At 28.8% G+C, this 21149-nt stretch overlaps 4 protein-coding genes across 13 annotated transcripts; 1 reads left to right on the top strand and 3 right to left on the bottom strand.

Moving 5' to 3' along the window:
• LOC124947134 (SR-related and CTD-associated factor 4) lies at positions 1-9132 on the bottom strand. Of its 3 annotated transcripts, none has more exons than XM_047488860.1 (16): positions 8968-9132; positions 8267-8395; positions 7890-8181; positions 7655-7821; positions 7263-7538; positions 7004-7150; positions 6683-6933; positions 6398-6583; positions 6166-6299; positions 5882-6090; positions 5602-5779; positions 5238-5320; positions 5027-5156; positions 4625-4852; positions 3188-4555; positions 1-3091 (listed from the first exon to the last, which is right to left on the bottom strand). In XM_047488860.1, the coding sequence occupies exons 1-16, from the start codon at positions 8995-8997 to the stop codon at positions 2199-2201; spliced, it is 4701 nt and encodes a 1566-aa protein (XP_047344816.1). In that variant the 5' UTR covers positions 8998-9132; the 3' UTR covers positions 1-2198. The 3 variants fall into 3 exon arrangements, with proteins under 3 accessions (XP_047344816.1, XP_047344815.1, XP_047344814.1); XM_047488859.1 differs by having other exon boundaries at positions 5027-5159; XM_047488858.1 differs by having other exon boundaries at positions 5027-5320.
• Positions 9133-9640: 508 nt separating this feature from the next.
• On the top strand, positions 9641-15291 carry LOC124947135 (GPI ethanolamine phosphate transferase 2). 6 transcript variants are annotated; one of them, XM_047488864.1, is made up of 14 exons: positions 9642-10041; positions 10133-10193; positions 10291-10489; positions 10572-10781; positions 10856-11044; positions 11121-11463; positions 11584-11780; positions 11858-12103; positions 12197-12375; positions 12462-12640; positions 12712-12865; positions 12935-13235; positions 13324-13496; positions 13584-15289. In XM_047488864.1, exons 3-14 carry the CDS (start codon positions 10340-10342, stop codon positions 13813-13815), a joined length of 2553 nt encoding a protein of 850 aa, XP_047344820.1. In that variant the 5' UTR covers positions 9642-10041; positions 10133-10193; positions 10291-10339; the 3' UTR covers positions 13816-15289. The 6 variants fall into 6 exon arrangements, with proteins under 6 accessions (XP_047344818.1, XP_047344817.1, XP_047344820.1 ...); XM_047488865.1 differs by having other exon boundaries at positions 9642-9992; XM_047488862.1 differs by having other exon boundaries at positions 9641-10193; positions 13001-13235; positions 13584-15291.
• LOC124947138 (mannose-1-phosphate guanyltransferase alpha) lies at positions 13455-16076 on the bottom strand. Its single transcript, XM_047488869.1, has 5 exons — positions 15772-16076; positions 15109-15685; positions 14727-15003; positions 14368-14632; positions 13455-14290 (listed from the first exon to the last, which is right to left on the bottom strand). Exons 1-5 carry the CDS (start codon positions 15809-15811, stop codon positions 14190-14192), a joined length of 1260 nt encoding a protein of 419 aa, XP_047344825.1. The 5' UTR covers positions 15812-16076; the 3' UTR covers positions 13455-14189.
• Positions 16077-16229: 153 nt separating this feature from the next.
• LOC124947139 (serine/threonine-protein phosphatase 2A activator-like) lies at positions 16230-18585 on the bottom strand. Of its 3 annotated transcripts, none has more exons than XM_047488871.1 (8): positions 18101-18585; positions 17948-18033; positions 17650-17853; positions 17365-17582; positions 17153-17277; positions 16943-17043; positions 16750-16821; positions 16230-16639 (listed from the first exon to the last, which is right to left on the bottom strand). In XM_047488871.1, exons 1-8 carry the CDS (start codon positions 18138-18140, stop codon positions 16505-16507), a joined length of 981 nt encoding a protein of 326 aa, XP_047344827.1. In that variant the 5' UTR covers positions 18141-18585; the 3' UTR covers positions 16230-16504. The 3 variants fall into 3 exon arrangements, with proteins under 3 accessions (XP_047344827.1, XP_047344828.1, XP_047344826.1); XM_047488870.1 differs by having other exon boundaries at positions 16234-16639; positions 16714-16821; positions 18101-18584; XM_047488872.1 differs by lacking the exon at positions 16750-16821.
• Between the last annotated feature and the right edge of the window lie 2564 nt (positions 18586-21149).

Raw genomic sequence — 21149 nt, forward strand, 5'->3', positions numbered from 1 at the left:
TCATTGTGAATATCGAGTTTATTCATACACTCTTTCACTAAATAATCATGTTAGAGTTGTTCTAATATGATTAGAATAATTAAGACATTAAAATAACATAATATAAGTAATATATTCGTATCCCATTTTTTTTTTTTTTATATAACTTAAATTAATATTGTTATTAACATTCTCTTTCTTCTCATTCTTGAATCCATTATTTATTAATACTTCTGATAAATGTATTATATATTTTTTAGTAAGCTGTACGTGCATAATTATCTTTCAGATACAAATATATTGTATCTTTACTTGCACACATATGCAAGTACCTAAAAACTTGAAAATACAAAGTAAAGCAAGGAAAAAAAAAAAAAAAAAAAGCAAAATGCTTATATACGTATCTTATTTCTAAGTAAAATAAACATCAAAGTGGAAAGTATTGTTCATATAGAAACAAATTTCTATATGAACCGTTAGAAAAATTATTGCCATAAACTTTGAGTGAATTATATCAATGTACTCCTCTCAATCAATAAAAAACAAAATGATTTACATTTTGTTATAAAACTATGCATTGCTTAAATTTCGGGATACTTTTTTTTTCCTTTTTCTTTTTTTTTTTTTCTTTTTCTTTTTTTTTTCTTTTTAATAATGGAAGTGCATTTGTCAATACGTAACGCTACTCTGAGCTGTAAGCAATTACACTATCCTATTGTTAGAGAGATACACAATAATTCACTATGTAGTACATATGCATGTATGTATGTATGTATATATAATGATAATAATAATAAACACACACGCGCGCGCACGCACACACACACATACATATATATGTAAAATGGGCTTTGGTCTGGAGTGGTGCGGGCTGATATTGATTTAAACAAATTTTTTTTCCTCTTTTTTTTTTTTCTTTTTTTTTTTTTTTTTGAATAGTCAGTGTCACATTCTTCGACTAGTTTATGTGAATATAATGTAGACAGTACCTTGTACTTGTCACTCAGTTTGAGCGCAAGCACGAGTCTTCCATCGCTGCGGCGTGCAATAACGTGCGTGCGTGAACACAGGAACCAAGTTGTATGTACGGAATCCAGAGCTCATTTTACTTGCTTCATTAATGCAATACCATATTGCCTATTATATTGTTTATTCTGTAGTTTATTTCATTTTACGATAAATAGAAAAAATTTCATGCAGAATAAAATGAATTTGTGCCATGAATAAGAAATAACAAAGTATTGACAAGTAATACGCTTGTGTTTCATTACATTTAAATAGAAAAATAAATTTTGTAGGGACCAGTAAAGGAATATGTAACAATTTTTTTAAACTTATTAAAAGTTCAAATCTATATATGTATATATATATATATGTGTGTATATATATATATATATATATACACATATATACATACACATATATGGTTACATATTAATAATTTATAACAATTCATGGCAAACTGATCGTAATTTTAATACATAGCTTTTTCAATTTTAATGATAACTGCAAGACTGGGAGCTACGCACAAATCGGAATGAGAAGGCCATTATTTTTTTATCAAAGACAGTATATATAAAATATTTATTATTTTTTTTTTTTTTTTTCTTTGATTTAGCAATGACCGTTAGCACAATATATTCATTCATTTGTTCTGCTAGGAAAATATAAAAGTATGTACAATTCAATAAATTAATAGTTATTTAGAGTATAAGGTACGATATACTCTCGCTGTACAGTACCTGATGTATGATTCAAAATTAACTATATCCAAGTCCTTAATGAGATTATGAAGAACTAACTGGCATTTAATACAGATGGCAAATATGTAATTTTATAGTTATCTAAGAAGAAATCCCTAAGACTTTACTTGCATTTTGCATGTATATTTACATAATAGATAGGTCCTGTGTTCACTATCACAGCAAGATCTAAGCAGCATTTTTTGTTTTTGTTTTTTATACAGGAAGAAATCTTAAAATCCGTATGTATTTTAAATGAATACTTTAAAAAAAGACTTTCTAAAAGAACTCACTGGACCCACAGCTCCCTCACCACTCCAGAGTTTAGTACTCCAAGTCCACATAATCAAATTCATTTCACTTTCTGCGTAATAACATGACTCTATGTACAAAGTATTGTTTGGAATCATATTTTACATGAATCTATTCGTAGATTCTCTTTGCTTTACTTTGGTTAGTCCTCAAACGTTGAACCTTTTACAAAGCATCTACTTGCTCCAGAATTGGTTGTTGGTCACTATTATTTTCACTCACACACTCAGATTTTTCAACTTGCTCTACACATTGCTGTGACGAGTCCTCTGTTTGACTGACTGTCTGATATTCACATTGTTTGTCATCATTACACTGATTTTGTTCAACATCATTGCCAGAAGATGCGTCTACGTTAGATTGGTAGGAACTACTTTGTTCTTCTTCGTTATATTGATTTTCATGTAGTTCGTTATTGGTTTCTTCACTTTGTTCAATTTTTAAATGATGAACGTCATTCTGTTCTTCAATGTGCTCTCTGTCAGCAGGACTATCATGTTCCATTTGTACTGATTGACTGTATTCGGTAATTACTTCCGATTTAGGTTCTATATTTTCGAAATTTCCATCCTGTGTTAGGTCCGTCTTATCATCAATTCCTTCAGTGGATGTCGCTTCGTCTGTATTTTCCGTTATAGGGGGACTTACATTACCCCATCTTGATTTCCTATTTCTGTTACGACTTTCTCTATCTGAAATATTGTTTTTATAATCTGTATGCTTTGTTCCTTTTTGTTTGTCTCGTGCAAGATGATTTTCTCTCTGATTGTGATTATCAGTTTCCGGAGTACTACTAGATTGAGAGGATGTCCATGGGCCTGGCGGTGCTCCACCTTCTTGATTCCTCCAAGGTCCTTCGGGACCGTGCATAGCTGGCGGACCCATAGGACCGAACGCTCTCATGTGTGGACCTGGTGGGCCGCGTACATCATCAAATGGTGGCCGGAAGAATGGATCAGCTTCTCTAGGATCGAACGGTGGGGGTCCGCGTGGTCCGAACGGAGGCCGAATTCTCATTCCTCGTGGACCCATACCTCGAGGATGGAAGATTAAAGGTCCTGAAGCAGTACGTGTTTAGAAAGTGCTCAACAATAAATGACAAATATACATACGCATATACATAGAAATATTGTTAATAACATTGAAAAACTTACCTGGACCTCTTGATCCCATGCCAGAGCCACGTGGGCCAAATCCTTCAGGTCCTACAGGGCCCCTCGGGCCTCGCAAACCCATCATCGGTGGTATTCCAAAAACAGGTTCCATCGGACCTCCAAAGAAATCTCTTCTTCGCGGATCAAAATCTGGTCGTTCGCCATGACTTCTTGGATCAAAACCATCCTGCAAACGTGGATCAAAACCATCGCGTCGCATTTCATATTCGAAACGATCTCGTTCATAATCTTCAACTGGTCTTCGATTCCTTATATCCGACCGATCAAAATCTTCTCTAGATGGTCCTAATCTAGGCGTAAATTCATCCGATCGTGGACCATTATGCCCTAATCTGTTTTCAAAATCATCTTGGAATCTTCCAGGTTGCATTCTTGGATCCATAAAATCATCTATCTGGGATCCCCTTAATGGTCCAGTAGATCCCCGTTGAAAATTTTGTCTATCTCTATCCGTTAAATTTCTTTGTTGATAATCTCGAGGATCTTGTGGGCCACCTCGGAAGTCAGGTCCTCTGGGAGGAAAATCTACACGTTCTTGCACATTACCAGCAAATTTTGGTATATCCATCAAGGGCAATGGCATATCGTTCGGTCTTCGAGTTCCAGAATTTTCTTCGAAATTTCTTTCTGTTCTCTCGTTACTTCGTTCGGTTCTATTGCTTCGAATATTTCTATCCATACGATCGTCTATTGGCAATGTACCATCTGCTAATTGTCTCAATCGTTCAGCAAGACTTGGTTTCCCATCCTTCTTAGCTATAGCATCGTTATCTTGAAGATTTTGATTTGATATATTTGAACATTCCGAATGCCTCATAGAATTATCACGATTTTCTCTTATATCTCTATTATCTCTATCTCTCCTATCATCTCTATCCCTTTCTCTTCCATCTCTTGTATCTCTACGGCGATCACGACCTCGATCTCTTCCTCTGCCTCTGTCTCTTCCACGATCCATCCTGGAATCATTGACATCACTACGATCACTTCTGTCACGTTCACGATCCCTTCTATCTCTATTTTCACGATCTCTATCTCTCTCTTTATAATCGATATTTTGTTGATCATTTTCTAGCCTATTGTCACTTGTGCCTGCACCCATGTTCATTGCCGCTATAAGCTGATCACTCAAATTTGGTTTCTCTTTGGAAGTGTTGTTGCTCACGTTCAGTGGCATGGCATCTTCCATTTCAACATCCATATCATCGGAGTGATGTTGAGGTAGTTGCATTTGCATCGGCGGTGCTGGCCCTACTCCGTAAGACTGACGAAGCATTGGTAGATTTGGTATGTTTGTTTCTGAGGTAGGTGGAGGTACTCCTATCGGTGGAACATTGTGTGGCATCCCTAGATCATAAACGTTTTATAAAAGATTCACGTGTCTGACGAAGATTATAAAACGGATAAATCACATACCAGTTGAATTTGGTTTATCCGATGGTGCAGCTGGTGCAGGTAATGGAATTTGTGTTAAAAGACCTACACCAACGCTTGCACCAAATGGAGAATTGACAGGAGGAGTCAGCATAGTCTGCATCATTCCTGGAGGTCCCAAGAGACTTTGCATATTGGGTGGAGGTACTCCAATTGGAACATTAGGCATTAAACTGTGTGCCATAGGGAGACCCATAGGTCCTATCATACCTATCATGATTTGATGTTGTATCAAAATATACTAGGAATGTGTTAACTAAGATACAACTTTGTCTTGTATTATTTTACAATTATCAATTCCAGTAGCGCACATGCTAATTACATATTACAACAAATTTACGACATTAAAATGTGTATTAATAATTGAATTTAAATAAAACTTACGAGGAACACCAGTCATTGTAAAAGCTGATGGCATCATTTGTAATTGTGTGTTCGGAGGAGGCAAAAGTGCAGCTGATGTTGGTGGTCGTATTGGCGGTGGTTGGCTGGTATCAACTAATTGCGGCTGTTGCTGCTGTTGAGTAGAAGCATTAGAAATATTTATAACATTTACAATATCATTTGTTAATGTTGAAATTGGAGCACCAATTACCGATGCAGCAGCTAACGCCTGTTGTTGCATTTGTAATTGATGTTGCATGATATCTATATTCCCGCCAGAATGCTTCAATTTTCCTGTAATATGAATAAACATAAATAACGATTTATATAACAAGTATTTGTCAATAATATATTAATATTATATTTGAAACAAATGTTTTGAATTTGCTTGACCAAATTAATATTGATTTATCCAAATTGGCTCAGATATTCAAAGTTACTTTAGCAAGTTATTTTACATTATATACAAACGCGTTATATATAATTGGATTAACTTGCATTTTTAATATTAAACGAAAAAATGCGTATTTATAAATTCATATAAAATTTGTCAAAATTCGAATAATTATATATACCTTTCAAATTTGGTGGTAATGTATCTTCATCTATCATACCACCTTCTTCCAATAATTCTAGATCTTGATCCGTAATATTAAGTAACTTATTCCATGGAATATAACTAACACCAAGTTCTACTTCCCAATAATCTTTCCATTCTTTTCCTTTGACTCCTTTACCTGGAGCCCATGCTAACTATAAAATGATAAAATATGATTTCAATAATATTAAAATTTAATTTTTTAAAATAACATTTTTTTTTTTTTTTTTTTTTTTTTTTATAAATGATAAACTTACAGTTATAGCTTTTCCTTGCATTTTATGATTCTTTAATTTTGTAAGAGCGCGATATGCATCTTGCCTTCTGTTCATACAAATAAAAGCACAACCCCTAGGTGATATGAGATCAATACTAACAATGTCACCAAACTCTCCAAATGTGTCAGATAACTCTTCCTGATGTACTAATTTAGAAAGGTGACCGACCCAAAGTGTTGTACTGCAAACTACAAGAACATTTTTTTTTTCCTGATATATCTATGATTAAATATTATTGATATAAAATCAGGTTTTGAACGTACCGCTTAATTTATCTCTAATTATCGGAGGTAATCCACGCTTACGACGTTCTCTTTCCTTTTCTCTTTCCTCTTCGGTCATTTTTTCTCGACTGTCATCTCTTTTTCTATCGCGGCCTCTATCTCTAGATCGTGATCTATAATAAAAAAAAAAAATATCAGAGTAATTAATTTACACTATATAATTACGAATTTATCAAATTGATATATTGTATGTATCTATAAAACTACTTACCTTCTTCTTCTTGATCTACTTCTAGATCGAGATTTTCTATCTCTGTCTCTATCTCTATCTCTATCTCTATGCCGAGGTGATCTAGACCGACTATGATGTCTATATCTCTCAGGCGATCTACTTTGTGATCGAGTATTATCACAATTTACAATTTCAACACTACTACTATCGCGTCTTGCACCATTTCTGTAACATGAATATATTAATTATTTTTTACAGAGAATATAATATATATATATATATATTCATTTATATTTTTATTGCTTAGTATCATGCAAAAATTACCCAGAAAAATCTTGTGACTCTTGGCGTTCGTCGAGTAAAGGACTTTTTTGATTTTGATGACCAGTTTGATTTATTTGCCTCATGTTTGACAAAGGTTGCGAAACATATGGCATAGCTGGAGGATAACCAGGCGGTGGTTGGCTCATATCTTGAATAACTCCAGTAGTTGTACTTGTTGAATATGTACTTTGTTGATTTGGTTTCAGAATGTCTGTAGGTTTCAGCTCGCATTCTGATGCAAAAGGTAAATTCTAAAAACATGATTTATATTTAGGACTATTTCAAATTTATCCAAAATATTTCAATGTTTTAGTAACATACAGGAACAGTTTGAGCCAAATGTTTATCAAATTCTTCCTCTTGTTGTTTCATCTGTTGCAATTTACGCATTTTTTCTTCCATTTCATGTTGCGAAGAAGATATATTTCCTTGCATTGTTTGTTGTAATGTCTGTAGTTGCCTAAGTACCTATATACGATAATATTTTAACTAAATAAAATACAATAACAATTACCAAAATATTGAGAATGCTTTTGTAAATATATTTTCATCCTTTTACCAAGAATAAAAACATTAATACCTCAGGATTTGTCAATAGCAATCCAAGACTTTCCAAACTATTACTTGTGGATACAGCATTATGTTGAGATGCAGCAGTGGTAGCAGTAGTAGGGGAACTTGCAACCACAACGTCATCATCTTCTTCTTCTCCATAATCAAAATCCAAAAGCTTTTTATCAAATTTTACGGAAGTCTTCGATTCATTTGTAGCCTCTTGCTTCTTCAACAAGAGTTGTTGTAAATGTTGTAATTGATCAAGAAACGATGAGTCAACTTGATTTGCATTAGATTGCCCCTAAAAAGATGGAAAAAAATTTTTGTTAACTTTATACACAATGCAACATTTTTTAGATTTTAATTTAAACCTATGTTAGCTCATTAAATTATTTCCATAAAATCATTTGTACTAACTATGTTAGCTGTTTCTATCTTTGTTTGTGCTAGCCATACTGGATCAATCGGTTTAGTGGAAGAAAATAATTTCTGATCTTTTGCAACAACTTTTACGGTAGATGGAGGAGTCTTTGTTACTGCAGAAATATTGCTCAGGTTATTACCAGATGATGCGTTCAACGTACCTACAAATAAAATTAATATAAAACATGATTCCAAAATTGTGAAAAATCATACAAACAAAAATATTTACCGTTTGCGTTAACTGGTTGTTCTTTATGAATAGGATGATTGGGATCAGCTAAATCAAAAAGTGGTTGTATGACTTCTGGAGGGAAAACTGCATTTTTTTGCCAAAGATTTAATACACGTATAACTTTGCTTTTATCTTCCTGTGGGCATTTTAAAAGATTAAGAAAAGTAGTTTGCATATTTTTTGCAAAACGAGGTGCAAAAACATCCTTTTCCATTCCAAATTGATGTCTTGACTGTCTTACAATTGAATCTATTACGTATAATCCCGGCACTTTATATTCCGGTTTACACTGAAAACAAATAAATGAATACGGGCACATATATTTATATATATATATTTTTTTTTTTGTTAAATAAACAATTAATTAAACTTACTTTTTGAATAAATTTTTCCACGCTTTGTACAACATGCTTATAAAATTTTATTGCTTTAATAGCTCCGCGTGTAAGAGAATTCATTTTAGCTTTGGAAATTGGCGGTTTAACATCATACAGCGCAGAAAGCTGAAATAAATTTTAATATTAGAAAGATTGCTTAAAATTTTGTACAAATGAAAGAAAAAATTAAAATCTAATTAATATTTCACGAATGAATACGCGATATTATAAATGCAAAATGGGATTTAATCGAACAAAGTTTTGTTTGTTAAAATTATAAAATTGAAAAATGAAATCTATATGGAATACATACGTATATTACAATTATGTCACAGTTTTATTTGTTTAAGTAAATCAAATATTTAATGATTCAGATAATATAGCAATAATAATTAATGTAAACTATTTGTTTATTGACATAGTCTAATTATCCAATTAAACTTTTTTAATTTACGTTAGAAAAACAAGAAAAATAAAGTAATGGCAGAGTATCATTAGCGTCTCCAGGATATATAACTTATCATTGTATTTTTAAAAGAAAATATTTGTTTCGGGAAAATATAATATAAAAAGTATTGTCCATAACATAATATCAACAATAATAATTTGATGTACGCGACGTCCCTGTAAAGTCTAAAGAGAGGGAGGATTGCCTTTTCGACGATGACCTCTAAAACCTAGAGAAATCTTATTCTTACCTCTGCGTTAAATGCTTTGACCGCTTCCATCGTGCAAAAATTTCGCTCGATGAACAGTCACTAAGTTTTATACACTTTCGTGTGGCAAAGTATAAAGCGCTTCGCGATAAATTGCATGTCTTTTTATCACGCACTGTGTAGCTGGGCCATGCCATTCAAGATGGCAGGTCCATTTCCCAATATGCATCACGGGGCGGCGATGTGACGTCACACCTGTCGTATCAATCGGCAATATACATCGCATTTTTCAAACTAACTTAAAACATTCTAATAATCAGAAATATTCCATTAATATATATCTCTAATAATGTTTATTATAAAAGAAAGATCCTATAAGATTTCTATTTATTAAATTAAATTTGTTTAATTTATAAAAATTTAATATTGATTATAAAAAATTATAAAACTTCAACTATTCAATAGAGTTGATTATATTACATTATCAAAATAACGAATAAAATGATTATACTTTTAATAAAATATTTAAATAATGAATATTTACATTTATTTTATATTGTCTACTAGATATATTTATATAAGGATAAGGCATTTCATTCATCCAATGAAATTTTTGCAAACTTGAATCTAACGTTTTTAATTGGTTACTAATTAGTTTGAATGAAAAATAATATAGAACAAAAATTAATACCAAAGAACAATTATGAAACGTGATAAAAAAAATTGTTCTTATAAAATAATAAAATAAAAGAATCAAATATTTTCATATATAATGTAATATAGAATATAATATTATCAACAACGAAAATAACCAATATGATAAGTCACTTACAATTGTTTTCCGAATATTACTTTCATTTATCGTTAAAACGCGGGAAATACGAATTATTATCAATTTATCTGTTTTCGATGACATAACCTACAATAATATTAAAAATTTTATCTTTGATTATAACATAATATAATAAAAGTTTGCACTTTAATTGCGAATAAAAAAAGATTTGAAAGACTTTCAGTTATTTCCGCAATCTTTTATCGAATCCAATCATAGAAATCTTGACACACAAGTAATCTACAGAATATTATAAAATATTTATACTTTTTATTAACACAAAAGTGAATATGTATAAGAATATTAGATCAATTTATACATTAATTGTTGGAATTTTTTCTACTGCTTTATTTATTTATGGATTTTTTCCTATAGTACATTATGATAATACCATAGCATCAATAAATGATATACCACACTTTATAAATAACATAAGGTATGTTCTCTGTCTAGGTTTGAATAAAAATATAAATCATTTAAAAAATTTAGTTGTAAATGTGTATTTAGTTGTAAATGTGTTTTTTATCTTTTAGGATAGAAAGAGATACTTTATATAAACCATTAGTGAACAAAGTTATAATTATGGTAATCGATGCATTTCGTTGGGATTTTGTATCAGATTCAATTGGAAAAGCTGCTATGCCAATAACAAATAAACTTATAGAGAATTCGTTTGCATGTTTATTGCAAGCGAAAGTAGAACCACCAACGGTGACAATGCCTAGAATAAAAGTATATATAATTAAATTTATAATTTTATCTTAATAAAAAATATTATCAAGTATCTTTATTAAAATGTATTAAACAAAAATAGGCAATGACAACAGGAAGAGTACCAACTTTTGTTGACATGGTTTTAAATCTGGGAAGCCAGCCTATATTAATTGACAATATTTTACTCCAAGCAAAGACTCATGAACATGATTTAATATTTTACGGAGATGACACCTGGCTGAAATTGTTTCCTACGATATTTAAACGTTATGATGGTACTACATCATTTTTTGTTACCGATTTTACAGAGGTATGCAATAATTGATGATATATAGTATAACGAAATTTTATATTATTTATAACTGTCTAATATAATACATTTAGGTAGACAATAATGTTACAAGACATATAGATGATGAACTTCATAATAATGATTGGTCAATAATGATTCTCCATTATCTAGGATTAGATCATATTGGGCATGTAACTGGACCATTTAGTTCTTTAATCAAACCAAAACTTACTGAAATGGATAATATTATAGCACAAATATATTCAAAAATTGTACATTGGGTAAATCGATAATAATATTAATCAATATTTCTTTATATTATTGATTGAATTATTTCAAGATTTTATGTTTTATCAGAATGAAAATGGTAATCCTGTTTTGTTTATAATTTGTGGAGATCATGGTATGAAAGATTCTGGAGGTCATGGTGGTGCAACGTTACAAGAAACTACAGTACCTGTCATTGCAATTGGAGCAAATTGTTCTAAATCGCATACTCGACCAAAAAAAATAGCTCAATTAGATTTAGCAGCAACATTATCTGTGATATTAGGTTTACCTATACCACATTCCAATTTTGGAAGTGTGACATTAGATTTATTAGATAACTTACCTATCTCTAGAAAATTATTTGCACTTTATTACAATGCAAAACAAGTTCACACTCAATTCAAAAAATTGACTGACTACAACTTTCAATGTGAGTCTATTACGTAATATCTATAGCAAATAAAAAAGCTTTTTCTTTTTTTCTTTTTTTTTTTTCTTTCTTTTTTTTTTTTTTTTCTTCAAAAATTTGCATTTAAAATTAGTTTTACAGATGCTCATCATAAATACATGGATGCAGTAAAACTTCATCTTGCTTGGCTAAAATCAGTTAATAATTCGTATGAAACAGGATATGATGTTATAGCTGCGTATCGTTCGGCACTTAATGAAATGAAAGAGATATTAGTAAAAAATATGTTAAAAAATGATACGCATTTAATGATTACAGCAATGTTGTTTCTATGTCATGTATGTATGACCTATTCACTTCAATGGATTAATAATCATGGATATATATAGAATTATCTTATTTTTCTATATTTTAGATCTTATGGATTTTATTGCATGACCAATATCATTCATTAGTGACTTTTAAAAAAGTATTAAAGTTATTTATGACAAATTTATTGTTATATATTATAATAATTTCTTTCTGGAGTTTTGAAATTTTAAATTTATCTCTTTTTAATAATATAAAAAATTGTGTATTTATATTAAGCATTATTGGACTTTTGTTTTTAAACTGTTACTTCCTTGCTAAAATAAAATATCATCATTATTTTAACATAAAGGTAAGAATTATTGATAAAGATATATAATATAAATGATAATACATATATATAATCAATGTTAAAATATGTATTAATATAAATTTTTTCTTTTAGTTAAAAAATTATAAAACATTCAAATGGATTTTTCTCTGTGGAATATTAATACATGCTATAAGTTTAGGTAGCAGTAGTTATGTGGAAGAAGAACATCAAACTTGGTATTTTTTTTGGGTTTCATTCCTTGTACTGTTGCTTTGTAAGAATAACAAAATAATAACAATGAAATCTTTCAAGTAAGTCTAATATAGCTTTTAATTATTATTATTAAAAAAAAAAAAAAAGAAAAAAAAAAAAATCTGATCTTAACTTACATTTGTAGGATACGTGTATATAGCACACAATTTCTAATCTCTATTGAAATATTGCTATTGCTCATTGGACATAGAATCTTTCGAATGCTAAACAGTACTGGTAATAAATATAATCATCTTCCTGATATTGCAGGATATTTAATGAAAGAAGAATCAAAAATCAATATAACAATCTTTGTCATTATTGGTAATTATTTATTCACATATGTATCTATATTATAAGTAAAAAATTTATTTTTATTTTAAAACTTGTTTTAGCTCTTGCACTTTTAGTATGGATTGATTTTGTACATGAAAAATCAATCTATAGATGGTATGGTTTATTTTTGAATATAGGATTGTCTCTATGTATTTATCTTCGTCACACAAACAATCAAACCATCATACCTATATTATTACACCCTTCATCTAAGTAAATATCTCTTAAATTATATATTATAAAATAAAATATAAGAAAAAAAAATATAATTAATTTTTTCAGAGATGTGAAGGAAGTACTAATATTTTGGAATTTATTTACAATATTTTGTATATTCTCTGCATACAGATTGATTTCAATAGCAAAACGCAATAAAACAAATTTCTTGTATTATATCATATCTTTTCTTGTACAAGCATGGATTATGGTATCAGCATTATTACATCAACCATACAATTTAATATTACTTCCGATACAATTGATAGTAATTTATGTAATAAATTCAATATTGAAATATAATAATATAGGAGAAATTAATATATTTATAAATGCCTGGATTGGAAATGTATTTTATTTTTATCAGGTATTAATATATGCTTTTTTTTTTGAAGAATTTAATAAGAAAATTAATGCAGCGTTTATTTTTAATTGTTTTATATTATTTTTTGTAGGGAAATTCTAATAGTCTTGCTGATATTGATATTGCAGCAGGCTATGTAGGATTGCAATCCTATAGACCTGTTATTGTTGGAATGTATTTAATTGTGAATACATATTCTGCACCAGTTTTGGCTTATCTTTTAAACATATATCACAGAACATTATCGTACAAATCAGTTCATGAGTAAGTATATTTCCGATTGCTAATTAATTCTTTTATTGTATAAAATCGTATATATGAAGAACTATTATTTATTTTTTGTTTTTTTAGTTTACACTATGTACTTTTGTCAGACAACAGAATTTATATGATATGGAAATTAGTACCAGTTATTATTTATACGTTTATAATAACAATTCAAAAACATCATTTATTCATATGGAGCGTATTTGCGCCAAAATTATTGTATGAATCAATCTATTTAACTGTTATGAATTGTACTATATTGTTGTTGGAAACAATTATTTTGATAGAATATATAATAAATAAGTATATTAAGTAAATTCATATTGTTTGATAAATCTTTTTCACTTCCATTGCATAATCCTAGTATTAAATAATTGTTGTATAAAATTTTTGTTTATGTAATTTTTTTTTCTTTTTTAATTTCGATAAAAACTGACTCGTTTCATTATATTTAGAAAATTTATGATATATAATACAAAGTCATTGAACCTCAGTCTATCATAATTTTGGTGGTCATGCACCTGAATGATGGTGCAAAGATAAATATATATAATAATTGACTATAAATAATATTCTCTTTTTACAGATGTTACATATTCAATTAGTATATGTATAAATTGTGCGTGAACGTTATTACACACATTTATTATCATTTTAATTATTTCCAATGATATACAAAAAAAGAAAGATTTATAAAATTATTTCATTTTTAAAATTCCTTGTCAATACTTTGTGCGGCAATACAATAGAATTCAAGAGAATTTTTTCGGATGCCAAAGTAACGCTTGTGCCTGAAATAATGTCAAATTAATCATCAATTGTTTGTAACATATGAAATAAGATTATAATGAAATTCTTTAATTATTACCGAGTATCGTAATTGAAGGATTTAATTTGCCATTAATATTGAAAAGAGATAAATTTTCCATCTTTGCAAATGGCTTGTCAGGATTTGGATCACATAGAGTACCTTCCACTCGTGCCCATTCTCCTACACGACTACCTTTTCCTATTATACTATTCAAAATAATAGTATGTGCTTGAATATGCGCATTGGCCAATACAATTGATTCTTTAATTCTTACACCAGCTTCAATAACCGTATTCATCTCTATACTAACATTTGGTCCTAACTGTAACAATAGAATGAATTAAAAACATCCTATCTCTTAAGTACGGTTTTTGGAAAAAAAACTTCAATATTATAATAATATCGAATAATTTTACCATAGCAGATGGATGAACAGAAGCTGTTGGATGAATGTATACATCTCCAATAATATTACATGTATTTCCATTTGGAGAAGTAAGATAATTTGGACGTTTTATTTTATATAAAGCTAAATAATGTCGATTCGCATAAATTGCAGATCCTGCCGTTTTTACCTGTGACCACCACCTTAAAACAGGTAAAGCAAATAAACATCCACTTCCTGCTAATCGTGTTAATATATCTTGTTCCAATGCAATATTAGCAGGGTCTCTACCATTTCCATTTATTTGTCTGTCTCATTGAAGAAAAAAATAAAGTTAATAACATTAGAATATATAACTGTAATAAGATTGTGATAGAGTCTATTAATAAATATTTTTTATCAATGATACCTACAAAGAATTTTCTTGCTGTTGACTAGCATAAAAAACATCCGCCATTGATTGAAATATGTCAGGAGATGTGATATATATTCCACAATTAATGAGAGTAGATACAAATGTTGATGGTTTTTCAACATAATGTGCCACTTCTCCTTCCTTATTCAAAACCATACATCCGTAATTTAACGATTGTTGTCTAGTGGCTTCCGTAGCCATAATAGTAAGTAATGCTTTTTTTTTACTATGAAATTCTACAAGTTCTGATAAAGGAAAATCAGCACATACATCTCCATTCATTACAAAAAAATATGTTGGACTACCAGAACGAATTTGATCTCGAAAATGATACATTCCACCAGCTGTACCTAATGGTGTAAATTCTTGCAAATACCTAATAATTACACCATAGGCGCTTTTCATATCCGTAATAAACTGTGATAATTCATTGGCAGAGTATGAACCAATTATTAAAATTTCTTCTAAATTAGGTACTTTAGAACATGCTTCAATATGGTGTTGAATCATAGGTAAACCGGCAACTGGAAACAATGGTTTAGGTATATCTAATGAGAGAGGACGAAATCTGGTCCCTATAAAAATAAATAAATTATTATTGTTTAATTATATTATTTATCAAAATATTATTCAACAAAGCAAATTTTTTAGGTTAACATACCTTTTAAAGGGCCACCAATTAATATAACAGCTTTCAACATTATTTGTTGTAAAAATATCTTGTTAATAATAAAGATAAAAAAGATATTCGAATAAATATAATTTTGGTTAAAAAATTATAAGTAACTTATATCCACCAAATGGTCTTTTATGGCTAACAAAAGAATATTTTTATGGACAAATAACAACATTAAGTAAAACAAATTTATAAATGTATATATGTAAATACGAAATACTTATCTACACAGATAAGCATACATTCGACCACGTCGCGTCGATTGGTAACATTTTTAACATAACCTTATAGTTAGAAATATATAAATACGTACTCAAAATTATGAATTGTTTTGATTATTAAAATAAATAAAATATCATATCAGATGTTAATGAAAATTTTAATATTTTTTAATCACCTTTCACATTACAATAAAACTATTTTATTCATAAAGTTACTAAGTTCATATACAATAATATATATTATAAGAATAATTATCTATTAAATATTTATATAACAGTAAGACATATTTATTTAAATATTTTATTTAAAAATTAAAATTCTGTTGCTTTCATTTTAAAATTTATTGCCAAATAGTATTTCAGGCTATACTTGAATCTTAAGGAAAATCTAGGCCTAAATATCATCATATGATACAAGGTCAGTTTATATTATTTTTATAGATAACATATAAATGAAAGAACAAATGTACTAATTCATAAAATGTATTAAGCTGTTATTAATGTATTTGCGATGGTGGTTGTACCGGTGAATCAAAGCAAGCACCTCTGGCATTGGGACAAGTAGTAGCTGGTTTTATTGGTAACAATGATCCAAATAAAACATGTTGAATCACAGGAAACTTTGATAGTACCTGCAAAATAAATTTAATAATATTGATTTATTACAATTTTATTATTAATAGTTATTACATAATATAAAGTTTACCTCCACTTTATACATCTTAATAAGCCCGTTATTTACTTTTGCCCACGAATTAACAGCACTCACATTCCACAATTGATTCGAATGTTCCGCGAATGGTCCTATCTTAACCTAATATGATATATCTGTCATAATTAAGAGCAAAAATTGAAACTTAAAACGACATTAAAATAAATCTATTGTTTTACTTATTATTTAAATAATGTTCGTATAGTCTTAATCAAGTACATGCCTTTGAGATAAACTCTATGCAGCCAAGAAACATGTACTGTTTTGCATGCAATTCAATAACATCTTGATCTACAAAGTGGCGAGGTTCAATACGTGGATGGCCTAAAATTATATATATCTTATGTTTATAGAATATAATTATGTATCATATATCAGTTTTTCATCATCTAAAATGGAAAAAAAAATTAATCATATATAAATAATTCCTTACCAATCAATTGAGAACTTCCCCATATGAAAGGTACAAATTGATAATCATCTAAACTCCAAACACCATGACTACCTGCTGGCTCCATACGATATGTAATTTGCAGTCTACGTACCAACTGTAAATATCTATTTAAGAAAAAAAAAATATATATGTATATATATATGTTTAAAAACAAGAAGAACAAATAAATTATATCCCAGAAAAGCTAATACCTATTGAATACTTTTATAGCAACAGCAACTTTGTCATTTTCTGTAAAAGCTCTAATTTTAAATAAACAACATAAAAACATTAGAAATGCCATTTCATGCCCAGTCCCATAATCTATACGTGTTGGATTTCCAAAGCTTTCATATAAATACTGAATTATTTCTGGTATAGCTCTGTGTAAATTTTGTGGCAACGCTTGCTGTAATTCTTGTATACCTTCCTATAAAAACTTATTAATATTAAACTTTAATAATTAAAATACATATAAAAACAAGATATAATTTTACCTCTTGTAACTTTGCATGCCAGGTTCGAAATGATTTATTTCCAAATCGTTGAGGTTGTTCGGTTGGTGGTATTTGCGTTATCCATTCATCTAAATTATTAAGCATTTTCAAAATATTTTCTACTGCAGGAGATTGTTCACATTTGGAGTCTAAAGATTTTCCTTCTATAGATTTATTTAATGCTAATATAAATCCTAGATATTCCTACATAATATGTAAAATTTATTAAAAAAAAAGGAATAATAATCAATGCATAAATATTTTATAATAAATGTTAAAAAATAAAAAAGAAACTTACAAAATATGCTTCTGATTTTTCCCAAACAGACATATCAACTGGAACTTTAATAGCTCTACTTGGAACAACAAATACATGTTCATCAGCTGTAATAAAAAAAGAAATAATTTTTAATATTATTCATTATCATATTAAATAATAATATATACGTACATAATTGTGATTCGTTCATATTACTCGTTGAAGTTGACATAACAAATGATTGGTTTTGATTAATATGCGTTTAATAATTTTAGATGAAGATTACGTATATTTTGATTATATATGCGTAATATATATTACGTCAATAATATTTTATAAATTTGTTATTAACATTAATCGAATCCACAATAATTATAAGATTAGAATATAGTACCGGTTTCAACCAATTTAACCAATCATAAAATGTATTTAGCAAACCATTGCATTTTGTTTAGTTTTCATATTTGCAACAAAAAGCAAATTTTTATTGGTTCACTTTTTATTATAAAACAACTTGATAATAAATTTCAAAAGCCTTTTATTATTCTTCACGAAATATTTAAAAAGACCACATTTAATTAAATTCTATAATAGAAATATCGAAATTATAAATTTTTTCTTAAGGCTGCTTATCACCTTTTGCTTCGCAGTATATGCGACTTCAGCGACAATTATGGACAAAATATGAACTACAAAGGCAATATGGTTCTCATTATTCGCCTATTGTATCATATCGGTATATACGCTTATTAAGGCTATTTACTATCTTATATTCGAAGAATGTATGACTTCAGCGATAGGTATGGGCAAAATATGAACTACGAATACAAGCGGGAAATATTATCCTCTATCATGCGTCTATCGTATCGGTGTATAACCTTATGTTGATTATTCCCAACTCACGCGAACATAATTGATTTCGTGTGGGTAGAGTAAGTAATTTAATAGATTACGAACTCACATTTTTCAGTATATATATATATATATATATTAGATCCGTATTAGATAGGACGTTGATATGCATTTGTATTACAATAAAAGCCATAAATAATAATAAATATAATTAACAAATATAATAATTAGTATATAAATTTGTGAATTTAAATAAATTTATCTTTTGAATTTTTACTATATCTTATCTATTTGTCTGTAGAAGTGTTATTGTTAATGTAAAGTGTCAGTATTTTAGTTAAAGTCAATCATCTATCATTTACATAAACATTTTCTCGTGGTTTTGAGTTATATTTCTATAACTATCGAATTTTAATCATTAATTTTATAAGTTCAGACTAACATAGTATTCGTTTAGTTAGTTCTATAAATTCTTATATATTATATTTTTAACATTTCTATATTTTCATATAATAAATCGAAAAATTACATTCTTCGCAGAATGGCGGGTGGAGAGGACAGATGGTGTATTGCGCATGCGCTCGGATCCATTTTGTCCTCTTGTAGTTGGCAATTCTGTCATTTTGAATTGTTCTGTTGCATCAGTTAAAGGAGACATTCGTCGTCTCGTTAATTATAGGTTATTAATATATTATTTTTTAACGTATATTTTTATTTTACATATCAATCAATTTCCCAAAATGCGATTTTTACAAATATATGTTTGCAAGTTGTGGCATTGTCTTGTTTAAAAGATACACACGAAAATAAAATCAGCATTTTGGTTTCTCCTATGGTAGAGATACGTCATACTTCTCGAATTTTCCAGCTTTATTTCCGCGATATCGATACTTTTCTCGTACTTCAATGATATTCTAATTAATAGTTTTTCGTTAATTAGTCATGTTCGATTATATAGATATCTTTTTTACAGATAAATATCATTAACTCCTGCACGCATATATATTCGCATACAATTAATTTTCTACTCTAATAATGTCGATTTAATATTTTTTAGCTTTACAAGTAGCGTACAAATTATAAAAACTACGTACTACGCTAGAAATAATATTTGAAATGCTAATGTTCCTGTTAATCGCACGTAAATCTATCTATTTTTAAATAAATACAGCGATGCTCTTAATAGAGAGAAAGAGAGAGAGAGAAAGATAGTATTAAGATATAGATAATAGTTTGAACATTTTTTCACTAATGTTCACAAATTTCCAATCTCTAGAAAGTAGAAAAATAAAAGGTAATCACAGTGTATGTTTTTGTATACTATTACGAGAATTTGGAAAGTAAATATCCATATCGGTAAAAACAAATGTAAACAATCAAAGGACGATCGAGAACTTTCCTGTTCGTTCTTATTAATGTGCTACGTAATTATCGTTCGCACAAGTAACTCTTCAGAAGTGTTTAGAACTTTTCTCACTTCGTTAATTCCAGTCCACTTAACTTCTGATTTATATTATATTAAATTCGCAAATTTATATATTAATTATCATATGTGTTAATTATATTTATTAATATTTATGCTTTTATCGTGAAACAAATATATACCGATGTCGTATCTAGAACGTATAACTTCAAGACGGACATTACTATCTATCACAAATGGATTTACATATGAGAAAAAGAAATGTATAAAAATTATCGAAAGTATTAATTTATAAGTTTACACTATTAGAAAGAGTCTCGATGTGCACTGTGTCGGAGAAAATTAATTCGGTAATTGTCAAAGTTATTATATTAAATTGTTTATATTATGTAAGACAAATTATCCCGTGATTAAAATTTTTAAATATAAAATTTATAAAATCAAATTATTTTAAATTTCTCGCACGTTTCGATCTTCGTAATGCGTTTAAGCGAATGCACTATTGTTTAAATATTAATTTATTGTTAAATGTGTTTCCCTTATTTCTTTATTTTTTTCCATAGATACATTTGTTCAAAGAGTGAACCAAGTAAGCTTCTCCGTACGATCATCGTAAAACGCATTTCTTTTTGTTTGAAATGATTCATAAGATCTGTACATCATTTATGTACACAAACAAACAGCTACTTCATGAAACAAACATACCCCATTCAACGTGATATGGAAATCAATAGTATGGATGCGAGTTTCTCTTTTGCCACTAATTTCGATGGGCGTCATTATAGAAAACTTTCTCTTTGCAAAAAATGACGAAAACAACGTTTATACCAACAGCGAGTCCAGGAGTAATAATTATTGGCCAATTTTGATGAACAAGATCTTATTTTAAAGATGAAGGTTTTTTATGCGAGAATATAATTTTTTCGAATTTTTGAAAAAGCTTTATTTTTGTGTGTTAAGCTATTC

This window comes from Vespa velutina, chromosome 2 (genome assembly GCF_912470025.1).
Source record: "Vespa velutina chromosome 2, iVesVel2.1, whole genome shotgun sequence".
NCBI classification, from domain to species: domain Eukaryota; kingdom Metazoa; phylum Arthropoda; class Insecta; order Hymenoptera; family Vespidae; genus Vespa; species Vespa velutina.

Excerpts from the sequence above, each read along its gene's own strand:
- LOC124947134 (XM_047488858.1), bottom strand. The coding sequence starts at position 8,997 with ATGGAAGCGGTCAAAGCATTTAACGCAGAG. Across the intron at positions 7,822-7,889 it reads ACAACCAGTTAACGCAAACG|GTACGTTGAACGCATCATCT; the intron begins GTAAATATTTTT and ends TTTTATTTGTAG. Across the intron at positions 5,321-5,601 it reads ATTACCACCAAATTTGAAAG|GAAAATTGAAGCATTCTGGC; the intron begins GTATATATAATT and ends TTCATATTACAG.
- LOC124947135 (XM_047488861.1), top strand. The coding sequence starts at position 10,048 with ATGTATAAGAATATTAGATCAATTTATACATTAATTGTTGGAATTTTT. Across the intron at positions 11,781-11,857 it reads CAATGTTGTTTCTATGTCAT|ATCTTATGGATTTTATTGCA; the intron begins GTATGTATGACC and ends TCTATATTTTAG. Across the intron at positions 13,497-13,583 it reads TCGTACAAATCAGTTCATGA|TTTACACTATGTACTTTTGT; the intron begins GTAAGTATATTT and ends TTGTTTTTTTAG.
- LOC124947138 (XM_047488869.1), bottom strand. The coding sequence starts at position 15,811 with ATGTTGAAAGCTGTTATATTAATTGGTGGCCCTTTAAAAG. Across the intron at positions 15,686-15,771 it reads AATTGGTGGCCCTTTAAAAG|GGACCAGATTTCGTCCTCTC; the intron begins GTATGTTAACCT and ends TTATTTTTATAG. Across the intron at positions 15,004-15,108 it reads CAACAGCAAGAAAATTCTTT|ACAAATAAATGGAAATGGTA; the intron begins GTAGGTATCATT and ends TCAATGAGACAG.
- LOC124947139 (XM_047488870.1), bottom strand. The coding sequence starts at position 18,140 with ATGTCAACTTCAACGAGTAATATGAACGAATCACAATTAT. Across the intron at positions 18,034-18,100 it reads TATGAACGAATCACAATTAT|CTGATGAACATGTATTTGTT; the intron begins GTACGTATATAT and ends TTTTTATTACAG. Across the intron at positions 17,583-17,649 it reads GGCATGCAAAGTTACAAGAG|GAAGGTATACAAGAATTACA; the intron begins GTAAAATTATAT and ends AAGTTTTTATAG.